General features: G+C 41.5%; 1 protein-coding gene across 1 annotated transcript in view; it reads right to left on the bottom strand.

Moving 5' to 3' along the window:
• dchs1b (dachsous cadherin-related 1b) overlaps nt 1-21,774 on the bottom strand; it is an 83,240-nt gene that overhangs the window by 6,439 nt on the left and 55,027 nt on the right. Inside the window, exons 5-20 of the mRNA XM_085470362.1 lie at nt 15,057-15,245; nt 13,037-13,268; nt 12,675-12,911; nt 11,061-12,122; nt 10,660-10,847; nt 10,341-10,437; nt 10,080-10,237; nt 7,462-7,902; nt 6,846-7,141; nt 6,639-6,754; nt 3,609-3,848; nt 1,949-2,074; nt 1,604-1,813; nt 851-1,107; nt 556-762; nt 71-467 (exon numbers count right to left, since the gene is read on the bottom strand). Coding sequence (XP_085326488.1) covers nt 71-467; nt 556-762; nt 851-1,107; nt 1,604-1,813; nt 1,949-2,074; nt 3,609-3,848; nt 6,639-6,754; nt 6,846-7,141; nt 7,462-7,902; nt 10,080-10,237; nt 10,341-10,437; nt 10,660-10,847; nt 11,061-12,122; nt 12,675-12,911; nt 13,037-13,268; nt 15,057-15,245 — 4,453 coding nt within the window. The remainder of the gene's footprint in view (nt 1-70; nt 468-555; nt 763-850; nt 1,108-1,603; nt 1,814-1,948; nt 2,075-3,608; nt 3,849-6,638; nt 6,755-6,845; nt 7,142-7,461; nt 7,903-10,079; nt 10,238-10,340; nt 10,438-10,659; nt 10,848-11,060; nt 12,123-12,674; nt 12,912-13,036; nt 13,269-15,056; nt 15,246-21,774) is intronic.

Below are 21,774 nucleotides of genomic sequence, written 5' to 3'. Positions count from 1 at the left end.
GTTTTAAAAAATGATATAGGAGAATTAAAACCTGGTGCACTACTTGCTATTCCTGATAACACTGCCCAACCTTTCTCTGCATTCTCCTGTATGCTGACATCTCTAGCATTCCTCGAGAAACGAATTCCACTGTATTCCACCTCCTTCACATAAATGATCACAACACCCTGTGTCGACTGAGCTGGGCTGCCTTGGTCCATGGCCTCCACTATCAGGGTCCTTTGTGCCTGGGTGAGGTCCGCCAGTCGCTCAGTGGCCTGTATCTCCCCAGTTAGGGAGTTGATACTGAAGCCTTTCACTGGGGTGGCGAAACGGTAAAACACAGAACCATTTGCTCCAAAGTCTTTGTCCTCTGCCTTCATCGTAGCTAAAACCCGCTGGGAACGCCTGTTGGACACTTCAATGACCAGTGGATCTTGGATGAAGAAGGGGGTGTTGTCGTTGACATCCAGGACAGTTACTGTCACCTGTAAGGAAGATATCATGTCTGAAATTAGATTTCAGATCATAAATTCAAGCCCATTAAACACCTGAAACAGCTAACCCCTCATTTACCTGAGCAGACGAGTTCCTAGGTGCAGCCGGTGAAAGGTCAACAGCAAAAACCTGGAAGCTGTATGACGCCAGTTTTTCGCGATCCAGAGGAGCTGACGTGGTGATGCGACCATTGTGCTCAACTACACTGAATGCGCCATGCGCCTCTCGACTGAGGAAATACAGAACCTTCCCATTAAGGTCTTCATCAGTATCAGTGGCTGAAACCTAGATACAAAAAAAAAAGTCAGATTATTAAAAACTTTTTTTCAAGTATTTACAATTTTTGAATATATTTATTTCCATTTCATCCCACCTCAAGAACCTGTGCTCCCTCTGTAGCATCCTCTGAAATTTCCACCGAGTAGCTACTTTTGCTGAAGACGGGGTTGTTGTCATTGACGTCCAGCACGTTGACCTCCACTGTGACAGTAGCACTGAGAGCAGGGCTGCCTCGGTCTGTGGCCACCACCTCCAGAGTGTACTTTGCATGCGTCTCCCTGTCGAGCCCGCGAGACGTCGACAGGGCTCCTGTGCTGGCGTGGAGTTGAAAATCTCCATCAGGGTCCCCGGCTAGAAGAAGTGGATAGAAAAAAAACAAAAAACCAACCTGAATTCAATGCTGAAAGACGGAGAGGAATGGAGACATCTGTGCCAGCTCTGCACTTAGTCCAGATTTTCTCTCTAGAGAGGTAGTAGTGCTTTTGATAAGACTATATCAGGAGCAAACATTTGGCCACTCTGTGCAGGTTTTATTTGAGATATGGGAGAAACAGGGTCTAGTAAAACACAATAGGGTAAATTAGTCCAAAATCTCCTAGTCAGGACTAAACTCTTACAATAGAGTAGGTACAATATCAGCAAAAATGGGTCCAGGAGTCAATTTTAGTAACACATTAAAATCTCTAAATTCAAACTTTATGATTTTCTGGCCTCTAAAAAAACAACAAAAATGACAAAAATGTAATGTTTCTCCCAGTAAACAGCAATTACAGCAATTGTGGGAACCTAAATCACTCTTTAAAATCTAATAAAATACTTGGATTGGACACACAATGCAGTTTCTCACCAGCAATTCTGTACTCCAGCTCTCCACCAGGACCTGAGTCAGGGTCTGTGGCCTTGAGGATGCAAAGCTCTACAGGAGCCTGGTTCTCTGGCACTTCAAGTCCATAAAACGGCTTTGCAAAGATTGGAGCGTTGTCATTCACGTCCTGCACCTCCACTCGGACTACAGTCTTGGCAAAGTTAGGAGGGAGGCCTCCATCCCTGGCATATACTGATATGAGACAGAAATAAAAGAGATGTTAGAGTGAGTAAAGCAAGTTAAAATAAACTGTTCATATGAGCTGATATATGCTTAAACTAACACATTAATTAAAGCATTTAAATAAACTCGTAAGGCATTTAATACCTGTAAGAGTGTAGTGATCCTGTAGCTCTGTGTCCAGTTCCTTTGTGGTGGTGATGGCTCCTGTCACAGGGTTGATTATAAAGCCTTCCTCTGATACTCCTCCGTATGTTATTTGTCCATTAGAACCTTCATAAAAAAAACAAGACGCAAATAGAAATAAAGGCACACAATGGACTTGGCTACATTAAATGTAATAAGGCAGTAATTTCAAAGAATTACAGCTGCAAGTGCCGGTGCCGTAAACTTATAAGGCTCTGGATGAAGATTGTGACCACACATTATCGTTAGCATCTGCATGTGATTGATTTAAAAAGATTTGGTTTCTCAAAACCATTTATGTGTGTGGTTTAGTTCTATGGTTTTGGGGGCTGATCAGCTTCCTTCTTACTCATTAAACCAGCACTGAAACTTGGAACCTTTTTTTCCTTCCATATCGTGACTTTCTTGGCATTATTCCTTTGGCCAAAAATAACAACTGTCTTCAATTTGTACAATTTGCTCATCCTGAACTAAACGAGATCTTACTTTTTAAAGACGTTTTTGTCAGAGCCATGTATTAGCAATTGGAAAATGTCTCATTTTTAGGACACATTTATTTAATTTTAAAATACAATGCAAGCTGCTGCTGCACAGGTATCAAGCTACTAGCTTACATAACATTCTGTCATATGTTAGTCACTGGGAACCTTTGTTCCCATAGGTGGTCCCTTCAAATTCGCACCTCAAAGTTTAGAGTAGTTCATTTCAATACAAGCTCACTTAACATAAACACAGAGCACTTAACAAAAGGTATAAAGATACGATACTCATGAAATATAAAGAAGAAGAAAATGAAGAATTTCAGTGAATGTCTTTGTTTAGCAAGTTACTACTTCATGATTTAGTTTAGTGTTTTAAAACATGATGATATAATAACTCATATTTTACACAGTGTGTATATTCTGTCATTAGAAATTGGTTTGTTGTTGTTTTTGAGGTTTATATCAGTAAGGAAGCTGGATAAATACAAACTTATGGAGAAGTGTTGCGATTAAAGAAAACCAATCAGAATAGATGGAGCAATATTGGGTGAATTTTACCTTATTTTTGTAAAGTATTTCTTTCTTTTTTTTTTTTTACTAAATGATTTCTTTTTACTTTTACTAAATAAAACAAACTTTTTGCAGCTAATGCTTATGTTGGCTTATTTTCACATTCCTACTAGTCTAGTTCACTTAAAACATTAAACAGCAGTGAGAAAAATGTCACCCATCAGTCATGTGACTGAGATAAAGTGGTCTTGTCAAGTCATGATTGGTCTATTTTAATCTCTTGCTCTCCAACTCAAGCACTTCTCCCACCTCTCAGCTCAGCAGTCATGACTGAGATTAAGCTGAGTCTCTTAAACTCTCATTCATTTGTTATAGCTTCATATGTTCAGTCCCAATTATTTAAAAGAAAATTCACTTTCATTTTAACCTCATATATCCTACTAGTGTTCACTGGCCATGTTTTTAGATGTCTAGCAAGTTGAGCGGACAAATTGAAGACATAAATTGCAGATATATTCTGCAGCAAACAGAACATATTTCTGCACATCCTCCCTGCCCTTTAAGCTCACTTCTTCTTATTGACTGCACATACTCTAAACTTAAAACTGTAATAAAACATTTAAACCAACCTTGGTCCCGGTCAGTGGCCGTTACTGTCAACACTGAGGCTCCTGGTCCTTGGTTTTCCATCACCTGTGCCTCGAACTCTGCCCGCAGGAACACTGGAGCCTCGTCATTCACGTCAATCACCTGCACGCACAGCACCTGAGAGGTGGAAAGCTGCGGTATTCCATGATCTTCTGCTACAATAGTGAGATTGAAGATTTCTTGCTCTTCACGGTCTAGGGATTTAAGGATGGAGAGAGAGCCTAGGAGGGAAAGAGAAGAATAATCAGAGAGTGCTGCATAACAGCTTTCGAAAACTTTCCCCCAAATACTCAAATTGAAACAGATACTCTAAAACAGATTTTTTTTTTGGCCTTTTTCTGTGTTCCTTGCTGTTTTTGTGTCTAAGTGTGTGTTTGGATTATTTTTGCGAACGTGCAATTTTCTGTACCTGTGATTTTCTGTATCTTTTATGCCTGAAGGACTTGTAAAAGCAAAAACCTTCACAGCTTTGCTTTATGAGATTTTCCACTGAAAGCCCAGAAAGTACAGCTACTTCATACCAGCTATTCAATTCTGGCACTTTGAACATGCATTGAAATGTGTATCTACTTATTATCACTTAACATGTATGATTACTGTAAACACTGTAAAACAGGCACACAGGTAAACACACGCTTCTGTTCGAGCTGCAATCCCAAATCAACTCATGGCCTTGCCTTAGGTCAATATGCTTTTTTTTAATGCAACACGATCATATGTTTGCATTTAAGTCTGCAAGCCATTAACCGAAATGGGTATTTTATGTAAATCATACCAGTTTACACAGCGTCTGTGATTAAGACTCTTACCTAGATGTCACAAACCAGTCATCACCCTGACGTTCAAGGCAAAGTAAGAGGCCATATGAAGTGTGTGTGTGTGTGTGTGTGTGTATACTTTTCGCATGAGTCTACAAGCTTAGCCGGCATGCAGAAGCCTGAGAGACGTGTGTAATTTCTAAATGTTACAGCTTGCCAAACATACATTGTGTGTAGAACTTTTTGTGAGGCTGAGGCTCTGATGTTTCTGTGAGGTCTCGCTAGCTGCCCTGTTTTAGTTAAAAGAAAACAGATGCAAACCATCTAGCGAACTATTGCATTACACACTCGAGCCTATTTTGCTTTACTGATACAGTATCGACCATATGATAAAGGCGGTGTTACCCTTTATCATCAAATGCCATATTAAATATAAGAAAATGTACATTAAAGAAAATGCAGTGCTGTAAAAAAGCCCTCATTTCTTTATATTTTGTTAGGAAAATGTGAAACAGGTGCAGCAATTTATTGAAACGTGTCGCCACACACAGAAACATATTATATAAGTAGGGCAAAAACAGTATATAAGGCAAAACAGTGTTTTGAACAGTTTTTATAACTCTAACAAACTTGAAAGTTAATATTTGGTCTGACCACCTTTATTCTTCAACATAGCCTGAATTCACTTGGGCAAGCCTTCTTATAATTTCTTCAATTAGTCTTGAATATTAGGCTTATTATTAGGCTTTAGAAAACACTAGTTTGATCAACTGAAGGGTCAGATGCAGGTCCTGTGTCAACTTTTTGTTGGATTTTTTCATATTGCTTTAAGACATGACTTTCATGTATTGTTCATATTCTATAAATAATTTTACAGGCCTGCCACATCTTTTTCACTGCACAGCATGGGAAGATATGCCAAGTTTTCAGCTAATAGCTCTTCGGGAGTCACATTGTTGTTGCAAAAATCTGATTTTATGTCTGTTAAAGTGTGTTATCTTTGGCATTTTTTGTAGATTCGACTAAAGAAATGGGGAAAAATATGTGTTATGTGACAGGCTGCTGGTAACAAAGCGCATTAAGTTGTCTCTTATGCTTAGACAAAAAACTACTTCAATCATTCAATCTTTTGTGTGTTTGAATGATTCATAGGTCAGAGTTAAGTGTTTTAACAAAAACATTCCTTCGAAAATGCTCAGGCACAAGACTTGGACTGAAAACGAGGGGGGAAAAAGCAGCCAGTGTCCAAAGATGAACTTTGAAAGACCCTCACAAACCCTGGAGAACTATTCCTCAACGCCACTTTAAAAAGTTAGAAGAAAGTGTTGCTTCTTGGAAGCTAAATATAAACAAATCAGGGGTGGCTCAAAACTTTTGCAAAGTAAGTAAGAATATTTAATCCACAGCGCATAAATCACCCAAGTATCCATTTATCCAAGCATATTACTTAAATGATGCTCTAAATAGTCAGATATAGAACTTTATAGGCAATCAATAAAATGTAAATTGTAGTTCATAAAATAAAGTAATTGAAAATTAGAACAGCTTGCAGAGCAGATATATCACTTATAAGCAATAATAAATCTAGTGATACCCTTCACATTAGCCCAGGGGTTTGGTGCATGTCTTCACAATACATGCTAATGTGTCACTACAGCTATTAATAACCAAAAGCCTAACACCAACACGCCTGAGAAACAAACCAGAGGTGAAATCACTCCCTGTTAAGGAGCCAGACACTTGACAGTAATGGCGTAAAGACTTTCTTCCATCTGGAAGCTACATTAAGTGTCTGTGTCGTAGTTGTTAATCTCATCCCAGAAAGCGCTGAGCACGCCCACACCACCACGCTCCAACAATGAAGAGATCACATATGAAGAAAAAAAATATCAAGAGCTATCCACATCTCGAGCCCAAATAAAGATTGGTTCCCATGAACAAATCCATCAAGAAAAGGACACCAAGTATGATTCCAAGGAAATATTACACAGCAGCACTTCAGTGTCTAATTATGATCTTCTGGAAAGTTTTGTTCATCCAGGCGGCTTCCATCAATCATTAAATCCCAAAGAAAAAGGCCACAGGCTTGTCCTGCTGTGTTAGATCACTTAAAGCACAAGGAACTATGTGGTGAATTTTACTCGTTTTTTGATGGAGTGTAAATTGGATAGTCATGGAAAGTTCCCTACGTCTTGAGATATCGATTTCACATTACAGTATTTTCAAATGGTACGCCCCACCCTCAAAGCTCACCGGTGTCAGGGTTCTGGCTGAAGCGACCAGCACTGTTGCCTGCCTGAATTCTGTATGATACTCTGCCATTTTCTCCTTCGTCTGAATCTCGAGCCATGACGTACAAAATCACAAACCTGTCAACGAAGACACAAACCAAACATCATCACGGAAATGCACTTGAGGATTCCAAAGATATTTTATTACCGACACTGACGTGACACTCACCCTACAGGCTGATCCTCCATGACGCTGACTGCAGATGGAGAGCTGAAGACCGGCGCGTTGTCGTTTTCGTCTGTCACGAACACTCGGGCGGTGACCGAACTCCAGCGTCTCTGAGAGATATCCACTGCCTGGTCTGTGGCTCGCACCACGAGGTAAAGGGAGGGTGTGGACTCACGGTCTAACTTCTGCCCCAGGGTGAGGACTCCGCTTGACGGGTCAAGGATGAGGAAGTCAGGAGTTTCAGGCCAGAAGTGCTCGATGGAATAGCGCAGCTCACTGTTGGGTCCACTGCCATCCTATAAAACAAAAAGAAAGAATAGATAAATTAGACAGGAAGTGGATAGATTATTCTCCTTCTACTTTTCTTCTGCAGAAAATTTAACAACAACAACAATGATAATGAATTGATCATTAAATTAATAAAATACTTTATTAGGATAAAACGATCAATTTGAAGATGTCAGTTCTGTTAACAGATAACAGAATAACTGATATTTTAGGATTAAACAATGACAAAAAACAGTGAATACAAAGCTGAAAAGAACATGAATAACAACATAACTCAGATTAACTGTGCTTTATTGAAAGCATATTGATCCCATACACTCTTTCCTACCTGATCCACAGCTTGGAAGGTGTATATGGAAGCCCCTGGTTCGATGTTCTCGTGGATCACAATGGTAACGGGGTCTTCAGTGAACTGGGGCGCATGGTCATTGCTGTCCTGCACGTTGATATCTAGTTTCACCAGGTGGCTGCTGGGAAATGCCTGAGAGAAGTCCGACACCTCGATGTGCAGGGTGTATCTTGAGCCCTTCTCATAGTCCAGGTCCCGGACCACGTACACATCGCCCTTTAAGTGGTCCACCATAAAGGTCCCATCGCGATCTGTCCCTCCCACGACCAGGTAGGTCACCTGGCCTTCCAATAGAGCAGATTCATGCTGATCAGGTGGACGGACTGAACCAATGACAGAACCTGGAGCTGCCCCTTCGACTGTGTTCAGGGTCATAGAGAGAACGTTGGGCTTGGGGCTGGACCTGGAAGAGCTGAGAACCTAAAGAAAAGGAAACTAGTGTCAAACAAACCAATTTCCTGAGTATTTGTGGTAAAGTCTTTCCAATAATAATTGTGATTTAAATTGCAGTGTAATTCATCCTTGGATCTGTCCCAAAACAGACTGAAACAACACTTCTCGGTAACAAAAAGGAGGAAAGCGGCAAGAAGCTGTATACGTGTGTTAAAGGATCTGATTTCCTCTGATATTCTGCAGACAATGCATCTATATGGCTCTCACCCCAACCCATCCCTAAACATAGCCTTGGGCTGTCGTCTGTCTCTGTTTTGTTGTTAATGCTATAATAACCTTCACAGGCACTCTCACTGTGCATGAAGGCATTACGTGTAATCCTTCCAGTAAATATCTTGACACTGCCGCATTCTGGCTTCAACTTGAGAGTCAGGCTTTGTGACCTGTGACAAAATAATGAAGGGTGTGATAGTAGGGAAAACTGTAAGTGTTCCAGTTCAAATAATTCAGAGCAATAAGCAACCTCCACATATGCTACAGGCTGCTCCAATGGGAAACAAATATGAGCCAGAGGGCCTTTGACACTTTGAACCACCTCAGGGTTCAACACTGCTCTGGGACGGATCAAAGAGCTCTGAGGAAATATAAGCAGATTTTCTGGTTTCATCATCATGAAATACACACACGGACACACACACTCCTTTGTCCTCAATACCTATAGCGATTAGTGGAGGTTTTTTTCCTCCATTAATTGGATTCAAACTAAAACTAAAAGAGGAGGGACATGATGTGGTTAAGTCTGACCACTTTTTGCACGTATTTGCAGGTGAAATGCGCTACTATCCACACGTTATCAAGGCCCATTTGTTACTACCTCACCCCCACTCACTCACAACTTGACCCATGAGACCTTTAATAACAACCTTTTAACTCTTACTCGTAAGAGTTAAATTCTTGGGGACTTTCCATCAGTTTTTAGAACTGAAAAAGCCTCTATCCTCTATCCTTGAAGCCTCCAGTTGCTATAACTCAAGTGCCTATAGGACTACATCACTACTTTTGATCACTTTTTATTAAAAAAAAAAAAAAAAAACAGCAGTAGAAGCAGAAGTATGTTGCAGCTTTTCCTCCGTGCTTGATTGTAGTGCCGACACAAACAATAACTGATTGCACTGAAATTCTGGGCTCAAGCTCCAAATGGATGACTACAGCTGGTGAAAGTCTGTTTTTTAAGTAATTTGCTTAAATGCACTTCCTCAGATCACATAATTTAATGAGCTGGCAGCACTAACAAATGTGCTGCACTGCACTACTTATACTTTTTCGCCTCATTTGCCTTTTCTCTGTACAGGCTAACTATCATGTGTACTGTAGTACATGTGGTGTACAACGGTATCCGTGTGTCTGATTTTACGCGCAGCTAAGGGAAATGTTATCTCAAAATCATTAACTGGAAACGTTACCTCATGCAAGTGTTTGAACGTGTCATTACAGCGAGCGTGTCTCTGTGCGTGCATGTATCACTGCTTGCTACTGTACTGCAGTGTATTCCCTTTCTCTCTGTGTGATTTGATGCAGCTGGCTTTCATCAGATCTCATCTGGGAGCATTTGATTCCAAGGTGCCTGTTTCCCCTCTGTCTAATCTCAGAGCCGCACAAGCAGTGCACAGGCGAAATCTAAGGCAAGCACTCCCATCGTAATTAGCATCCTTTTCCTTTCTGAAACCACATCGCACAAAAACACTGAGCTCCTAAGCTTTTTTTTTTCCCTGCAGTTGAATTCCTGATATTGTATGTTGATATGGAGGACTGACCCTCCTCCAGAAAGTTCACAGTATTAGCTCAGTCTTTCGCACCATGGGTTCTAGTTACCCCTCTAACCTTTGGATCAGGAAACACCCACTAGATTGGATAGAGCTCTTTGTTTATAAAGGCACAGGTTCAGTTTCTCTCTTTCTCATATTTACCTCTTTTCCAAATTCCTTTGACAGTCAAACTGCTCACTGTTGTCCTCAGATTGAGGAAATTACAGCTTGTGTTACAAAAAGAAACGCAGAAGGACTGAGGTGAAGCACAGATGTTTAGGTTCGCTCACCAGACTTTGTGTCCAATCAGGAGACGTCACAGAATATTTTGGAAATTCAGTGCATATGAAGATGTTTGGCAGCTGGATGAGGATATGAAAATGTGCAGATTGTGTTTACTTGTATTCGTAGCTGGCAGGTGGAGCTGAGTGTCGGTGCGCCGTGGTCGGCAGCAGTCACAGTGAAGGCGTACTCGGCTCGCTCTGTCAGTCTCAGAGGGGAAGCGCTTCTAAGCTCACCGGTGGTTGGATTGATGGAGAAACGCTCTGCTCTGGAGCCTGAAGTAAATGAAACAAACATTAACGATGTATGTTATGTGGATGCCGTGGCATGTGGAAAAATCTGTAAATTTGTGGCTATAAGATGAATTATGAGGCTCACCTGATAATGAGTAATAGATGGTGCCATTCTCTCCCTCGTCTGGATCTTTAGCTGCCAGCGTCCCTATGACTGTTCCTGATGGAAGCCCCTCAGTCACCTGCAAAGAAGTATTGTTACTCACCGGGAATGAACGCAACTGCAGATCCATTAAATCCTCACTTTTAGGGCAAGTTGCTACGATACCACCTCTCTGTGGGTTTATGTCACACCCCACTAATAAAACCCCAGCATGCATAAAAGAAAATTAGATTCATTGATAGATAAAATTTATCCCCCAAAACTGCTTGCTGATATAACTAATCTCCCCCTCCCTTCTCACCTGAAGCACCAGCTCCCTGTCAGGTCTGGCATGAATGAAACTGGGGGCGTGGTCATTTTCATCCAGCACAGTGATATGTGCAGTCCCTGTTGCACTGCGAGGGGGCGTACCCCCGTCCTGTACAACCACAATAACCTGATAGCTGGACTGCTGCTCTCTGTCCAGTGCAAGGCGGGTGCTAATCTCACCTAAAGCAAAAAAAAGGACACGAGGGAAGCCGTTGAGTAATTACCGTGTTAATTTAATTTAATTGAGAAAGAGCAAATCATCAACTCCTCAGGGGACATTATGCTGGTATTATCACTGCTTATGAAGTAACTACATTTCATGCTGTGCAGCACAGTTAAAAAAAAGTGTACTATTATCCCTATTTGTGTTATGGTTACGGTGTTTATTGTTACCTGTTTGCGAGTTTATCTGAAAATGCCTGTCTGTGTGCAGCAGCCTGTAGGTGAGTCGAGCATTTAGTCCTGCGTCTCTGTCCGTTGCAGAAACCCTGCCGAAGCCCGTTCCCGCGTGCAGGTTTTCTCTGACAGCCAGAAACACCCTCTCCTGGCTCAGTCGAGGGGAGTTGTCGTTTTCATCCGTCACTGTTACCCGGACGGTCGCGCTGCCGGTTCTTCCTGCACCTCCTGGGCCCGAGGTGGCAAGAACAGTCAACAGGAACATGTCTTTGACTTCTCGGTCTAAAGAGCTCCGAACAAACAGCCAACCGCTATCTGCCATGATGCCAAAACCTGCGGCATCACCATCAGGTCTGAGGCGGTAGGAAATAGAGGAGGAAGATGATGAGGAGGAGGAGCTTCCACCATTTCCAGAAGCTTCTCTGTTAAGTGCACGGACTTGAAGGAAACGCGTGTTTAGAGGGGTGTTTTCACGTAGCTCCACGCGGTACGTAAGGGTATCAAAGTTTGGGCCTTGTGCGTCTTGTGCTTGGATGTGGACCACAAGGGTGAAGGTGGAGCTAAGTTGAGGGGCTCCACCATCCTTGGCAACCACCTGAAGGTCATAGCGAGGGACACTTTCATATGATAAACTCCCAATTAGACGTACCTCCCCACTGCCCCTGTCGACGCCAAATGTCCTCTGGCCACTGCTGCCTGCAGCCCCAGCAGAGACTAGATCGAAGCTGAGCTGACCGTTATGGCCGGAGTCTTTGTCGGTGGCCTGAATACGGTAGATAATCGTCCCCATTTTGGTGATCTCGGGTAAAAGAAGGGACTCTGATGAGGATGGCAGGAAGGTAGGGGCATTGTCGTTGATGTCTGCAATGGTTATGTGTACCCGGCTGATTCCATATGCCGGAGGAGAGCCAAATCGTGCCTGGATCTCCAGGTCAAGACTGGAGCAGGTCTCGTGGTCCAGAGGAAGGGCTGTGCGAATGGTACCAGAGGCGCTGTCCACTGTAAAGTAGCCATGAGGGTCTCCAGATGAAATAGAGTAGAAAATATCCTTAGAGCCACCTGATGGAAGACAGAAGATGTAAGGAAATAGTGAGAAATTATGCCACATGGGATTTTCAAATGAAAATACAATAAAACAGAAAACAACTGAGGTTGAAATATTAAGTGTTTACTAAGAAATAATAATATGAAGACCAAGAATCAGATTCACTGAGAGCCTTGTATACCACCACAGCCATCTGTCAACTACACCACTGATTATTCTGACTTAAAATTACATCCCAATTAAAATCCATCATTAACCGTGAGAGAAAATAGGAGTGCGAGTAGAAAATAATCGCCAGTAAATTGTGCACCGTGAGACGGATGTGATTTCTTAATGGAGTGTATACAATTGTTGCTTGGTTATTTCTACAACTACTCGAGAGATAAGGCATCATGCTGCAGCCCATTAGTGCATTTTTGTCCTGGTACTTGTCAGGAAGATGAAAATGGGCAAGCCGCACAGAACTGCTTCTCACTAGGGAAGTATGCAAGTGTTAAAAGCAAGCCTGAAATAACCAAAGCAGACCCAGGAATCCAATAAAGCATGTGAGCGTACAAGGGCCTCACCTGTCTTAGCAGAAGCACGAACCACTCCCACTGCCGTCCCCCTGAGAACATCCTCCGACACGGTAAAGAAGTACTGTGCCTGTTCAAACACCGGAGACGCCACTGAGCCCCCGACGACGCTCACGTTCACTCTGGCATTTACCGGTGCTGTAAGACCGCCCCCATCCTCAGCCGATATGACCATGGAGATTACCGTGTTGGCTTTGCCATGGAGTGAGCGGGAGAGAGAGATCACACCTGCAAAAAATAGATACATACAGACAACAAGTTCATTTTTATGTGAGTCATTTTCACATGTCTTGGTTACGGTCGTAACATACATGATTGTGCTGCACATGCAATAATAATAAAACACTACACACCTGTGTCCTTATTAAGGGTAAAGAAACTAGATCCTCCTCCAGGTACAGTGCGGTAGGTTACTCTTCCGTTTTCTCCGACATCAGGGTCATTGGCTGTTACCTTGACGACAGACGTTCCTGGAGCACTATGGGTACTGAGACTGACCGTGTACAGGACTGGATAGAAGATGGGCCGGTTATCATTGATGTCCACCACCGTGACCCTCACACGGGCTACTGAACTTAGACCACCCTGTAAAGGAAATGTTAAAAAATGGTTTGGTCTACTTTATTTGACTACAGAAAACCCTAAAGTATCAGCAAGCTAAGCCACCTTACATGAGGAGGCACAAAGAAGAAAAGGACAGTGCTAGACTGGATCAGCAGGAGGAATACTGTATTGTGCTGTGTAATCTGCTTTTTTAACCTGCTTTGCTGCTATCAACAGCCCAACAGCTCTAAAAGTTTCTGAAAGTTATTTACTGTAGGTTATCAGGATTATCCACACATCAGTTGGTGACATCACAGAAGCTACATCCATGTTTTATGTGCTGTCTTTAGCAGAAACCACAACTCGAATGATATATCAGAGCTCTGCTGACTTGACTACTGACCCATAACTGGATGCTAAACCATAAGAAGTGCTAGTTAAGTTAAACCAACGTCTCCCTCCCTTCTAGCACAATGTAACAAGGAAAACAGCATTCACTCTGTGTATTACCCCCTAGTGAAAAGTAACAATGCAGGGCTTTTAAAGGTATTAAACTATTAGAACAGTTTCATCTCCATGCCGTTGAATGCATTAGTCAATGAGTTTGCACTCATTACACTATCTCTCTTTATGAGACCATTAAAAACAGAAACAGCTGAGACAAGGGGCAGACGCGAGCTGAGTATTTGGAAATGAGCAGGTAACACTACAGGACCACGATGACTAACAATAACAAATTTACAACAATTCTTGCGTTTCTATTACCTTATGTAAGCCAACAATGATCAAGAGATTCAATGGTTTATTACATGTACTATCGAAATAGGAGTTTCAATTCCTATTTAAGTCAATCCTTTGGGAATAACTGATAGTTTAACCTTATCCCTCTTGGAGTTCCCTCTGATTGTTTTGCCCAGCTGCCGAGGAACTGGATAGTGTCCTCATTAAACGCGTCCTGTCACTTTGATCAGATTTACTCGAGTGCAGCTTTAGACTTCTTTAATTTGCTTTAACCCTGTCACTTTGATCAGAAGAAATATTACATATGCAACAGGCAACGTGTTTTGTCATGAAGCATCTTCAATCAGCTGAAATATCCCTCATCTAGCTACAGAACTAATGCCGTGACTTTCGTTGAAGTTCGAGCCTTTGACTTTTTCCGTCTCCTTCAGAAGTCTATTTCAGTTACAAATAATTAGGTTTTGATTGCAAAAACATGCAAAGCATGAGGGATTACTTCAGCATTTAATGTGCTTTTGCTTTGACTCAAAGAGGTAGCTGAAATGCTCCATATGTAACTGTGGCTGGTTAGCTTAGCTTAGCACGAGGAACACATAAAAGCGCATTTTATTTTCTCTGAAAACAGGAATTTCCAGCAGAATCTCTAAGGCTCACTAATTAACACATATGTCGTTACACTTTTTCTCACATTTAACATGCAGTTCTCACATCAGGAATGTAATTCTCACCAGTCTTAACGCAGTTCTGAAAACACCTACTGCTTCTTCTTCTTCCATCTGCTCCCTTTAAAGGATTATCTACCTCTGTTTTAACCTATCCCTAAGTCTCACTGCCATCCTATAAACTGATGTGAACATTGCATCAAAGCAATCGAGAAAAACTGGGATCTATCCTAATATAAGAAATACATATTGCAGTTTTGCAGGATGGTGCTACTAGTTTTCCCACATTACACAGAGAGCTTTCAATCCTGTCTCTTTGCAAGAAAGTAATGAAGCATATTCCTCAAATGTCACTTGATGTTTCGAGGAATATTCTGGTAAGATCTCAACCTTGCAGAGCTTACAACGATTTTCTGTAGTTACTTACTCCATCTGTTGCTGTGACAGTCAGGTCAAACTTGTCCAGTCCCTCATCCCGGTCCAGAGCTGTGCTGGTGCAAAGTTGGCCAGTCTCCTTGTTGATGGTAAACTGGGTTGGCAATGTGTTTCCAGAGCTTGAACCCAGGTTGTAGCTTATAGTACCAAAAGAACCACGGTCCTCATCTGTGGCCGATACCTGAGGGGAAAAGAGACCAATGTAAGACAGATGCTTCGCCAGTGCCAACTAGCCTAAGAGACACATAAGGATTTCAAAAACCATCACATCCAGCAGGTCCCACAATCTGCATGAAATAAATCCTACATGTGTCATGACTATTATATACGAGCTAAGGGCCTTTCTGTTATCACAATAATGTCCCATAACACAATCACCTCATAGGCCCATACATCTGCGCTTGTCCAAATATCACACACCATAGCACTACTTGTTATGATTTCCAGACTACTATAAAAACGAGCATCTGTGAGAGCAATTCTTTTTTATATACCGCAGATTGTGGTATGTAAAAAAGTAGATCTCCCCAATGGTGTGTTTGAAAAGCTGGCAAAAGAAACCATGCATATAGAAGGGAAGAGAAGAGAAGAGAAGAGAAGAGAAGAGAAGAGAAGAGAAGAGAAGAGAAGAGAAGAGAAGAGAAGAGAAGAGAAGAGAAGAGAAGAGAAGAGAAGAGAAGAGAAGAGAAGAGAAGAGAAGAGAAGAGTATGTGGATGTTTATGGAGTCCAGCTTATGGCTTCAAACAAGACACTAATGGATGTGAAAAAGTCAAGTGGCACACGATGGCTTTCATATCACACTGAACTATGATTCAGACTGATACACACCCCGACTTGAGAACCACTTAAATACACCTCAGAAAATTTCTCTATTTCTTTCCTCTAAACAGGTCTGCATGGCCCAACCTCAGACCCATTTGCTCATATTTACCTAACATCCTTTTTGTTTTACCACACAAACTGAAAAGCACCCACCACATAAATATACATTAACCCGTATGTGCTGACAAATTCTATTAAAACATTTATAATACCACAAAGATTTCCTTGCAAAACACAAAAAAGGAAACGGCCTGTGTTCTCTGGGGTGCTGCTTCTGACTTAAGTTCTGCACGACTCCATAACTTTGTTTGGTGGCATTTATGGTCCTTGTTAAAAGTAACATTGTTGCTCAGATGTCCAAGCCTTGAAGGTGAGCCAAGATCCAGGAGGCCTCACGACATCGCTCCCTCTCAGTAGTACAGTCGCTTCTCTTACGGTAAATCAACAACAGTAACTTACAACATCTGAAATCTTGGATTTAGGTTTTTATTTTTTTCTGACAAAGGAAGCTTGTCTAAGACACAGTATTATATAGAAAAAAAAACAGCTTTTATTTTCAGACCTGGAGAATATTGGATATTTTTTGTTTAAGAATTAAGCAGTAATTTTATAAGAAAACATTTTAGAAGTTACAGCCCTGGCTAACACCTGGTCTTACCACACTCAGTGCAGCCAGCAGATTTTTGGGCTAACACTTCCTGTTCTAGTCACTGCCTACTGATGAGGACAAAAAGCTATAAGAAAAAGCTAAACCAGTGTCAGATTATAGCTGATAATTTCAAAACTTAATTATGGTGGCTGCTGTCATTCTTTTGTCTCCACACAGATCCAGAACCCAGACTACAAACAGAAAACACACAGGTTATCAAACATGGCTACAATGACCAGTCAATATACATGGTAAATGGATTGGTATTTATATAGTACCTTTCAACTCAATTGCAGCACTCAAAGCACTTTCTACTGCAAGTCCATTTCACCAGGTCCCATACATTCATACGGTGCTTTTATCTTCACCTAAGGACTTTTATCTAACACTCACACACACACAAAACTCAAGAGTTCAGTATCTTGCTCAAGGATACAGCAACACGTGGACAGGAGGATCAATCCACCAAACTTCTGACTGGTGAACAGCCTGCTCTCCCACCTGAGCCACCACCATCCACAGCCATCAATTACAAACTTCATCATATAAACATTTCTGCATTTCTTCAGATATGTATGTTTTTGTGTTGGCACAGGATTTTCCCTCCCTGCTAGCTTCTCAAAAGTCATTTCAAATCATAAAATATGCAAGTAAAAGACACGTTCCTTATGTCTGTGCTTGTTATTTAATGACTTTGTCACACATCTGAATCTTGCATTCTGGCCCAGAACCCCACAGAGGACAGGACCACCGTAGCAGACATCCGGCTCGTCTTCCTTCCAACTCAGCAACACATGTCTTCATCATTACACTTACCTATTAGCTACAGATGAACACTACCACCTTGACTCATACTGTTTCTCATATAGGAAATTAAGACATGGTAATATTAGTAGAGCTCATTTACAGTTGCTGCATTACCATGGCGAGACAGTCGTGGATTTGAGGGGTTATACTGTGCCTCTTTTTTTGGGGCTGTGTTTACACCTAAGGGGGATTTAGATCATCGCTGGGACTTCCTATTGAGTACAATGTTGAGACTATGCTATCTTCAGGATCTAGGTTCATGTCTGAATGTTCATCATATCTTCCCAGCTGTCTGTGATGGATTAGCCACCTGTGGTCACAATATTTGGGCCATTGTCCACGTGCTTGTATATATGATGAGCCCAATTTTTTCACTAATTATAATTAAACATCCATGACCGCCCACTTGGACATGTCTATATTTACCCCAAAAGGTATGTCTCCATAAAGACAGGGCAGAGGATGTTCTACCATAAGTAGGACAACACAGGAGGTGTAATTAAATTTGCTGGGCTTATATGACACACATGGGTTATGAAATACTCTCTCTTTTTTTTTTAATGGACTTGGACTGGAAAAAAACCTGCACAGGGAGTCTGGGAAGAAAAAGAAGAGCAGCACATTGATTCTCCACGCACTAAAATGTAAAAACCTAAACAGTATGGTATGGATTCTTCATGCTGGAAAAATATGCAAGACAAAAACACAAGACTGTGGTAGAAAATGGCTCGAAAGCTCACTTTCACATAAACCACGGGAGCTATAAAAAAAAGACAAAATGATTTGTGCTTTCATGCTGCTACAAACCGTATACAGTACAGTGGCTGTGTTGTTCAAAAGCCAGTGTGTGACAAAAAAAAATGCAGAGTTAAAACTTTAAGAATGGAGCACATGACAATATCTTTAAATGAGATGTGTAGCATCAAATCAACAATCCTGAAAAGACATGAGCTTACAGAGTCATCTCTGTCATCAGTCATTTTTTCCTCTGTCAATCTATCTGACAGTATGGCACCGTGTTTAGTTTAGACTGCACAGGCCGACAGGATGGATGCCATAAGATATCAGAAATTCCCCCTCCAATTTGTTGCCATAACCTACAGCTCTTATCTCGACTTACAAAAAAAGTAGCACAGGTTTAAAGCCAATAAGGTAATCTTGTAAACACACACACTCGACATGTCTTCATAAATCAAGGGGTCTGGTAGGCCAGAAAAGGGTTGCTGCCAGGGACGAATCGCTCCAACGAGGGAGCCTGCTCTGTGCTCCATGAACAGCCTGCTTCGTCTCTGCTTAACTACTCCTTATCGTACATCCTGGAGGTAAACATGTAGCTACATAGTAACACAAAAACAGACACCCGTCTGTACCTTTTAACATCTAAGTCTCTCTGTGGGTTTGTGCATATTTAAAGTCAAGTTATTAGAGAATCTGTTTTGTAAACAAAAAGTCCAAAAAGATTCATTTCCTTTTTTTGTGAAGCTCTATAGCCAGACACAGAATTAAGAAGCACATATGGTGCTCGATATGACATGAAAGGACAATAATAGTGGTTTTGCAAGTTGATCTTTTACATTTTAGTGGAGCAAAGAGAAACTAATGGCTGCCTGGAAGGTGGTAAATGCCTGAACTGTGGTTCACTTTGGCAGTAATGCTAAGTATACACAATTTGCAGTTAATGGGCTAAATCTTGCAAAACCACTAATGTGGTTACTTTCTTTGGGAACGCTGATATCACACCTGACGTATGAAAAGGCAGAAATTTTTAGAGAAAAGATTGAAAAAATAAGGCAGGAATTTACTGATAGCAGCGGGTTAAGATAACATAAATCAGCCATTAGTACGAGGAACCTCATACCAGGGCTCCGTGTGCAATAAAGCCGTTTGGATGGAAATATTCAACTGAGTGAAAAAAGCAGGCAACATGGCTAAAATGTCATTTTATTGTGACTAACCTCTAGATCTTGTATGTGAAGTCCTAAATGCTTTCCTCTGAAATTCCATATTTATAACTTCCTTTCTGGCCTTTCTGGTACCAAAAGTCTTACAGAGCACTTAGCAGTGAAACACAAAATGACTTAAAAGAAACAAAAGAAACAATGCTTCACTTAAGCATCTGAATTTGAAATGCATCAAACACTGTTACACATAAAAACACAGTTTTGATTTGCCTATGGTGCAGTCCATTGACTGACTGTATATCTGTTAAAAGGCACAGCTGAAGTTTGAAGTCAAAGCCTGCCGAGGGCGATGTGAAAAACAGTCGCGAAGAGCGTGCCGAGTATCAGATTCACCCAGGACTGAGGCTGGGAGCTTTTTTGTCCACAGAGAGCCATTCATCCTTGGCTGGGACAGTAGAAGAGCGATCACTCACCGGAGCATTAGCAAAGAGCCAGACCTCATCATTCATTTGCCTCACTCTTCTTCACAACTGTTCCCTTTTTTGTGTCCCTCGTCTCTCTACCTTTCCACTTAGCTTTTCTGTTATGCGCCTACTGTCACTCTAATTCTCTCTGAAAAAGACTGGATGTCTCACCAAGGGTCCACTTAGATGTCAGATACACGCCTCACGCTCTGCCATTCAGCGCAGGTCATGAGTGAAAGAGATTTATCTGTCAGTATTAGTTTGTGATGCAGAGACGGAGCGGTCTCCTGTCTGGGGTGTGGTGTAAGCTAACAGGTAATGTTTAATGATACCAGTGGGTCAAAGCCTTTTTCTTTAGAACTGCCCATACTTTACTTTCACACCTCAATAGATACAAGTATTACATCAGCTGACCCCATTTCAGGTTTTATATGCTCTTACTTCTGTACTAGATTATGCTTTTCCTCTTTTCACCTTATTTTATGTCCTTTCTTTCATTATACTCATGACTTTATACCTTTTGCCATATTCTTTTTTTTTTTTTTGCACTCTTTTCCAACCCATCTTTTTTCATCTTCTCCAGATGTGGGCGCAGGTCCAGATAGATCCTGCTGTTCTCTGCAGTTTGTCTCTGTAAAACATCAGCTAATGTCAAAGGGAGCTTGCGCACAGCTTCTCGGACACAGCTGCGGTTCTGCCGCAACTCAGGTTCTTTTACAGCTTCTCATGAGAGAAACAGAGAGGGAGAGAGAGCATCTATAAGCTTTGATGGTAAAACCTGTAAAACACAGAGAGCTGTCCTGATCTAATCTACTTTTTTTCCCTTCTGACTAGTGCCAGGCCTGAATGTTTATAAAGCCATCATCAGTGGTTGAGTCAGACGGGCCAAGAAGAAGCCTAATATCGATGCTCTACGATGATATCACTACTACAGCTACAACTTATTAGCTTTGGCCACCATCTCCGTGGCATTTAACTGCCACTTATTCTTAGTCATGTTTACTTATTCTCTGACAGTTTTTTCCTCAGTTACATAAAAGAAAAACTGTTGTTCTTAGGATTTTTTTTCTAATCTTCATTTTCTAGTTTGGCAAAAGTGAGATTTTATTTATTTGAAAAAAACAAACGGTTGACTGTTTACCATGACTTTCCATGGTCTTGCTCCTTTCCTTCATTAAACTTGTTTTAAGGATGTCACTGCACTGCCAGATTACAAAATTAGCTTTAATGAGCGCGAGCATATTATAGTCACTTTAAATAATGGCCCCCACAAAAAAAACCCTCTAAAATTATACCCGTGCTTAATAAAATGGAAATTTTCTTTACATGAACAGCAGTGACCATAAAAGAGCATACTGGATCTGGAGCTAGCTAGTGAGCAGAATGCATCACTGCTGGGTAATTGCACATACGCCGAAGCTGTTTGATTTAAAAGTTATTTAAAGGTTACGCCGTGTCAGATGGAGAGAAAGCATTCATTTAACTTGTGTTGCTCTTTTTCCACTCGTACATTCCTTTGCTCTCTAGTGAGCTGCATTCCTCATATTAGGCATTCTCGAGTCTCAGAATCAATCTCTGACTTGCTGTTGCCAATGAGCTAAGGCACTATGGGTACAATTAAGATATATGGAAGGGAAGGAGCGCAGGGAGGGGAAGGTGGGAGAGGGAAATGAAGGAGGGGAAATATCCTGGCAGAAGAACAAAAGGCTGGGCTAACGATAACACGAGACCTTGAAATGTGAAAGAGGAGGATTGAGGCCTCATCTCCCTTCTCCTTCAATATCTATTCCTCCCTTGACCTTTCCTTTTCTTTTATACAGTCTCGACTCTTTTCTGCCCTCTCTCTCGCTCTCCCTCTCTTTCACTCGTTCTTTCAGCACCCTATTACGCCAAGTACTTGTTGTCTTTCATGTGGAGTTCACGGCTGGAAATGATTAGGAACATCAAACCTCTGAAAGAAAGGGAAGGGGAGGGAGGTGAAAGAGACCGAGCAAGAGCGAGAGATTGATTTCTATATTTGGAAGAAAGAATGCTATTACTATTAATGAACATAATAAGGGGTGATG

The sequence above is a fragment of the Copadichromis virginalis genome, linkage group LG10 (assembly GCF_057382275.1).
Source record: "Copadichromis virginalis isolate Kocher_CV1m ecotype Utaka linkage group LG10, C_Virginalis_male_GT1.1, whole genome shotgun sequence".
NCBI classification, from domain to species: Eukaryota; Metazoa; Chordata; class Actinopteri; order Cichliformes; family Cichlidae; genus Copadichromis; species Copadichromis virginalis.
The sequence above is the reverse complement of the archived record's forward strand: the minus strand, read 5'-3'. Positions and strand labels throughout refer to the sequence as shown.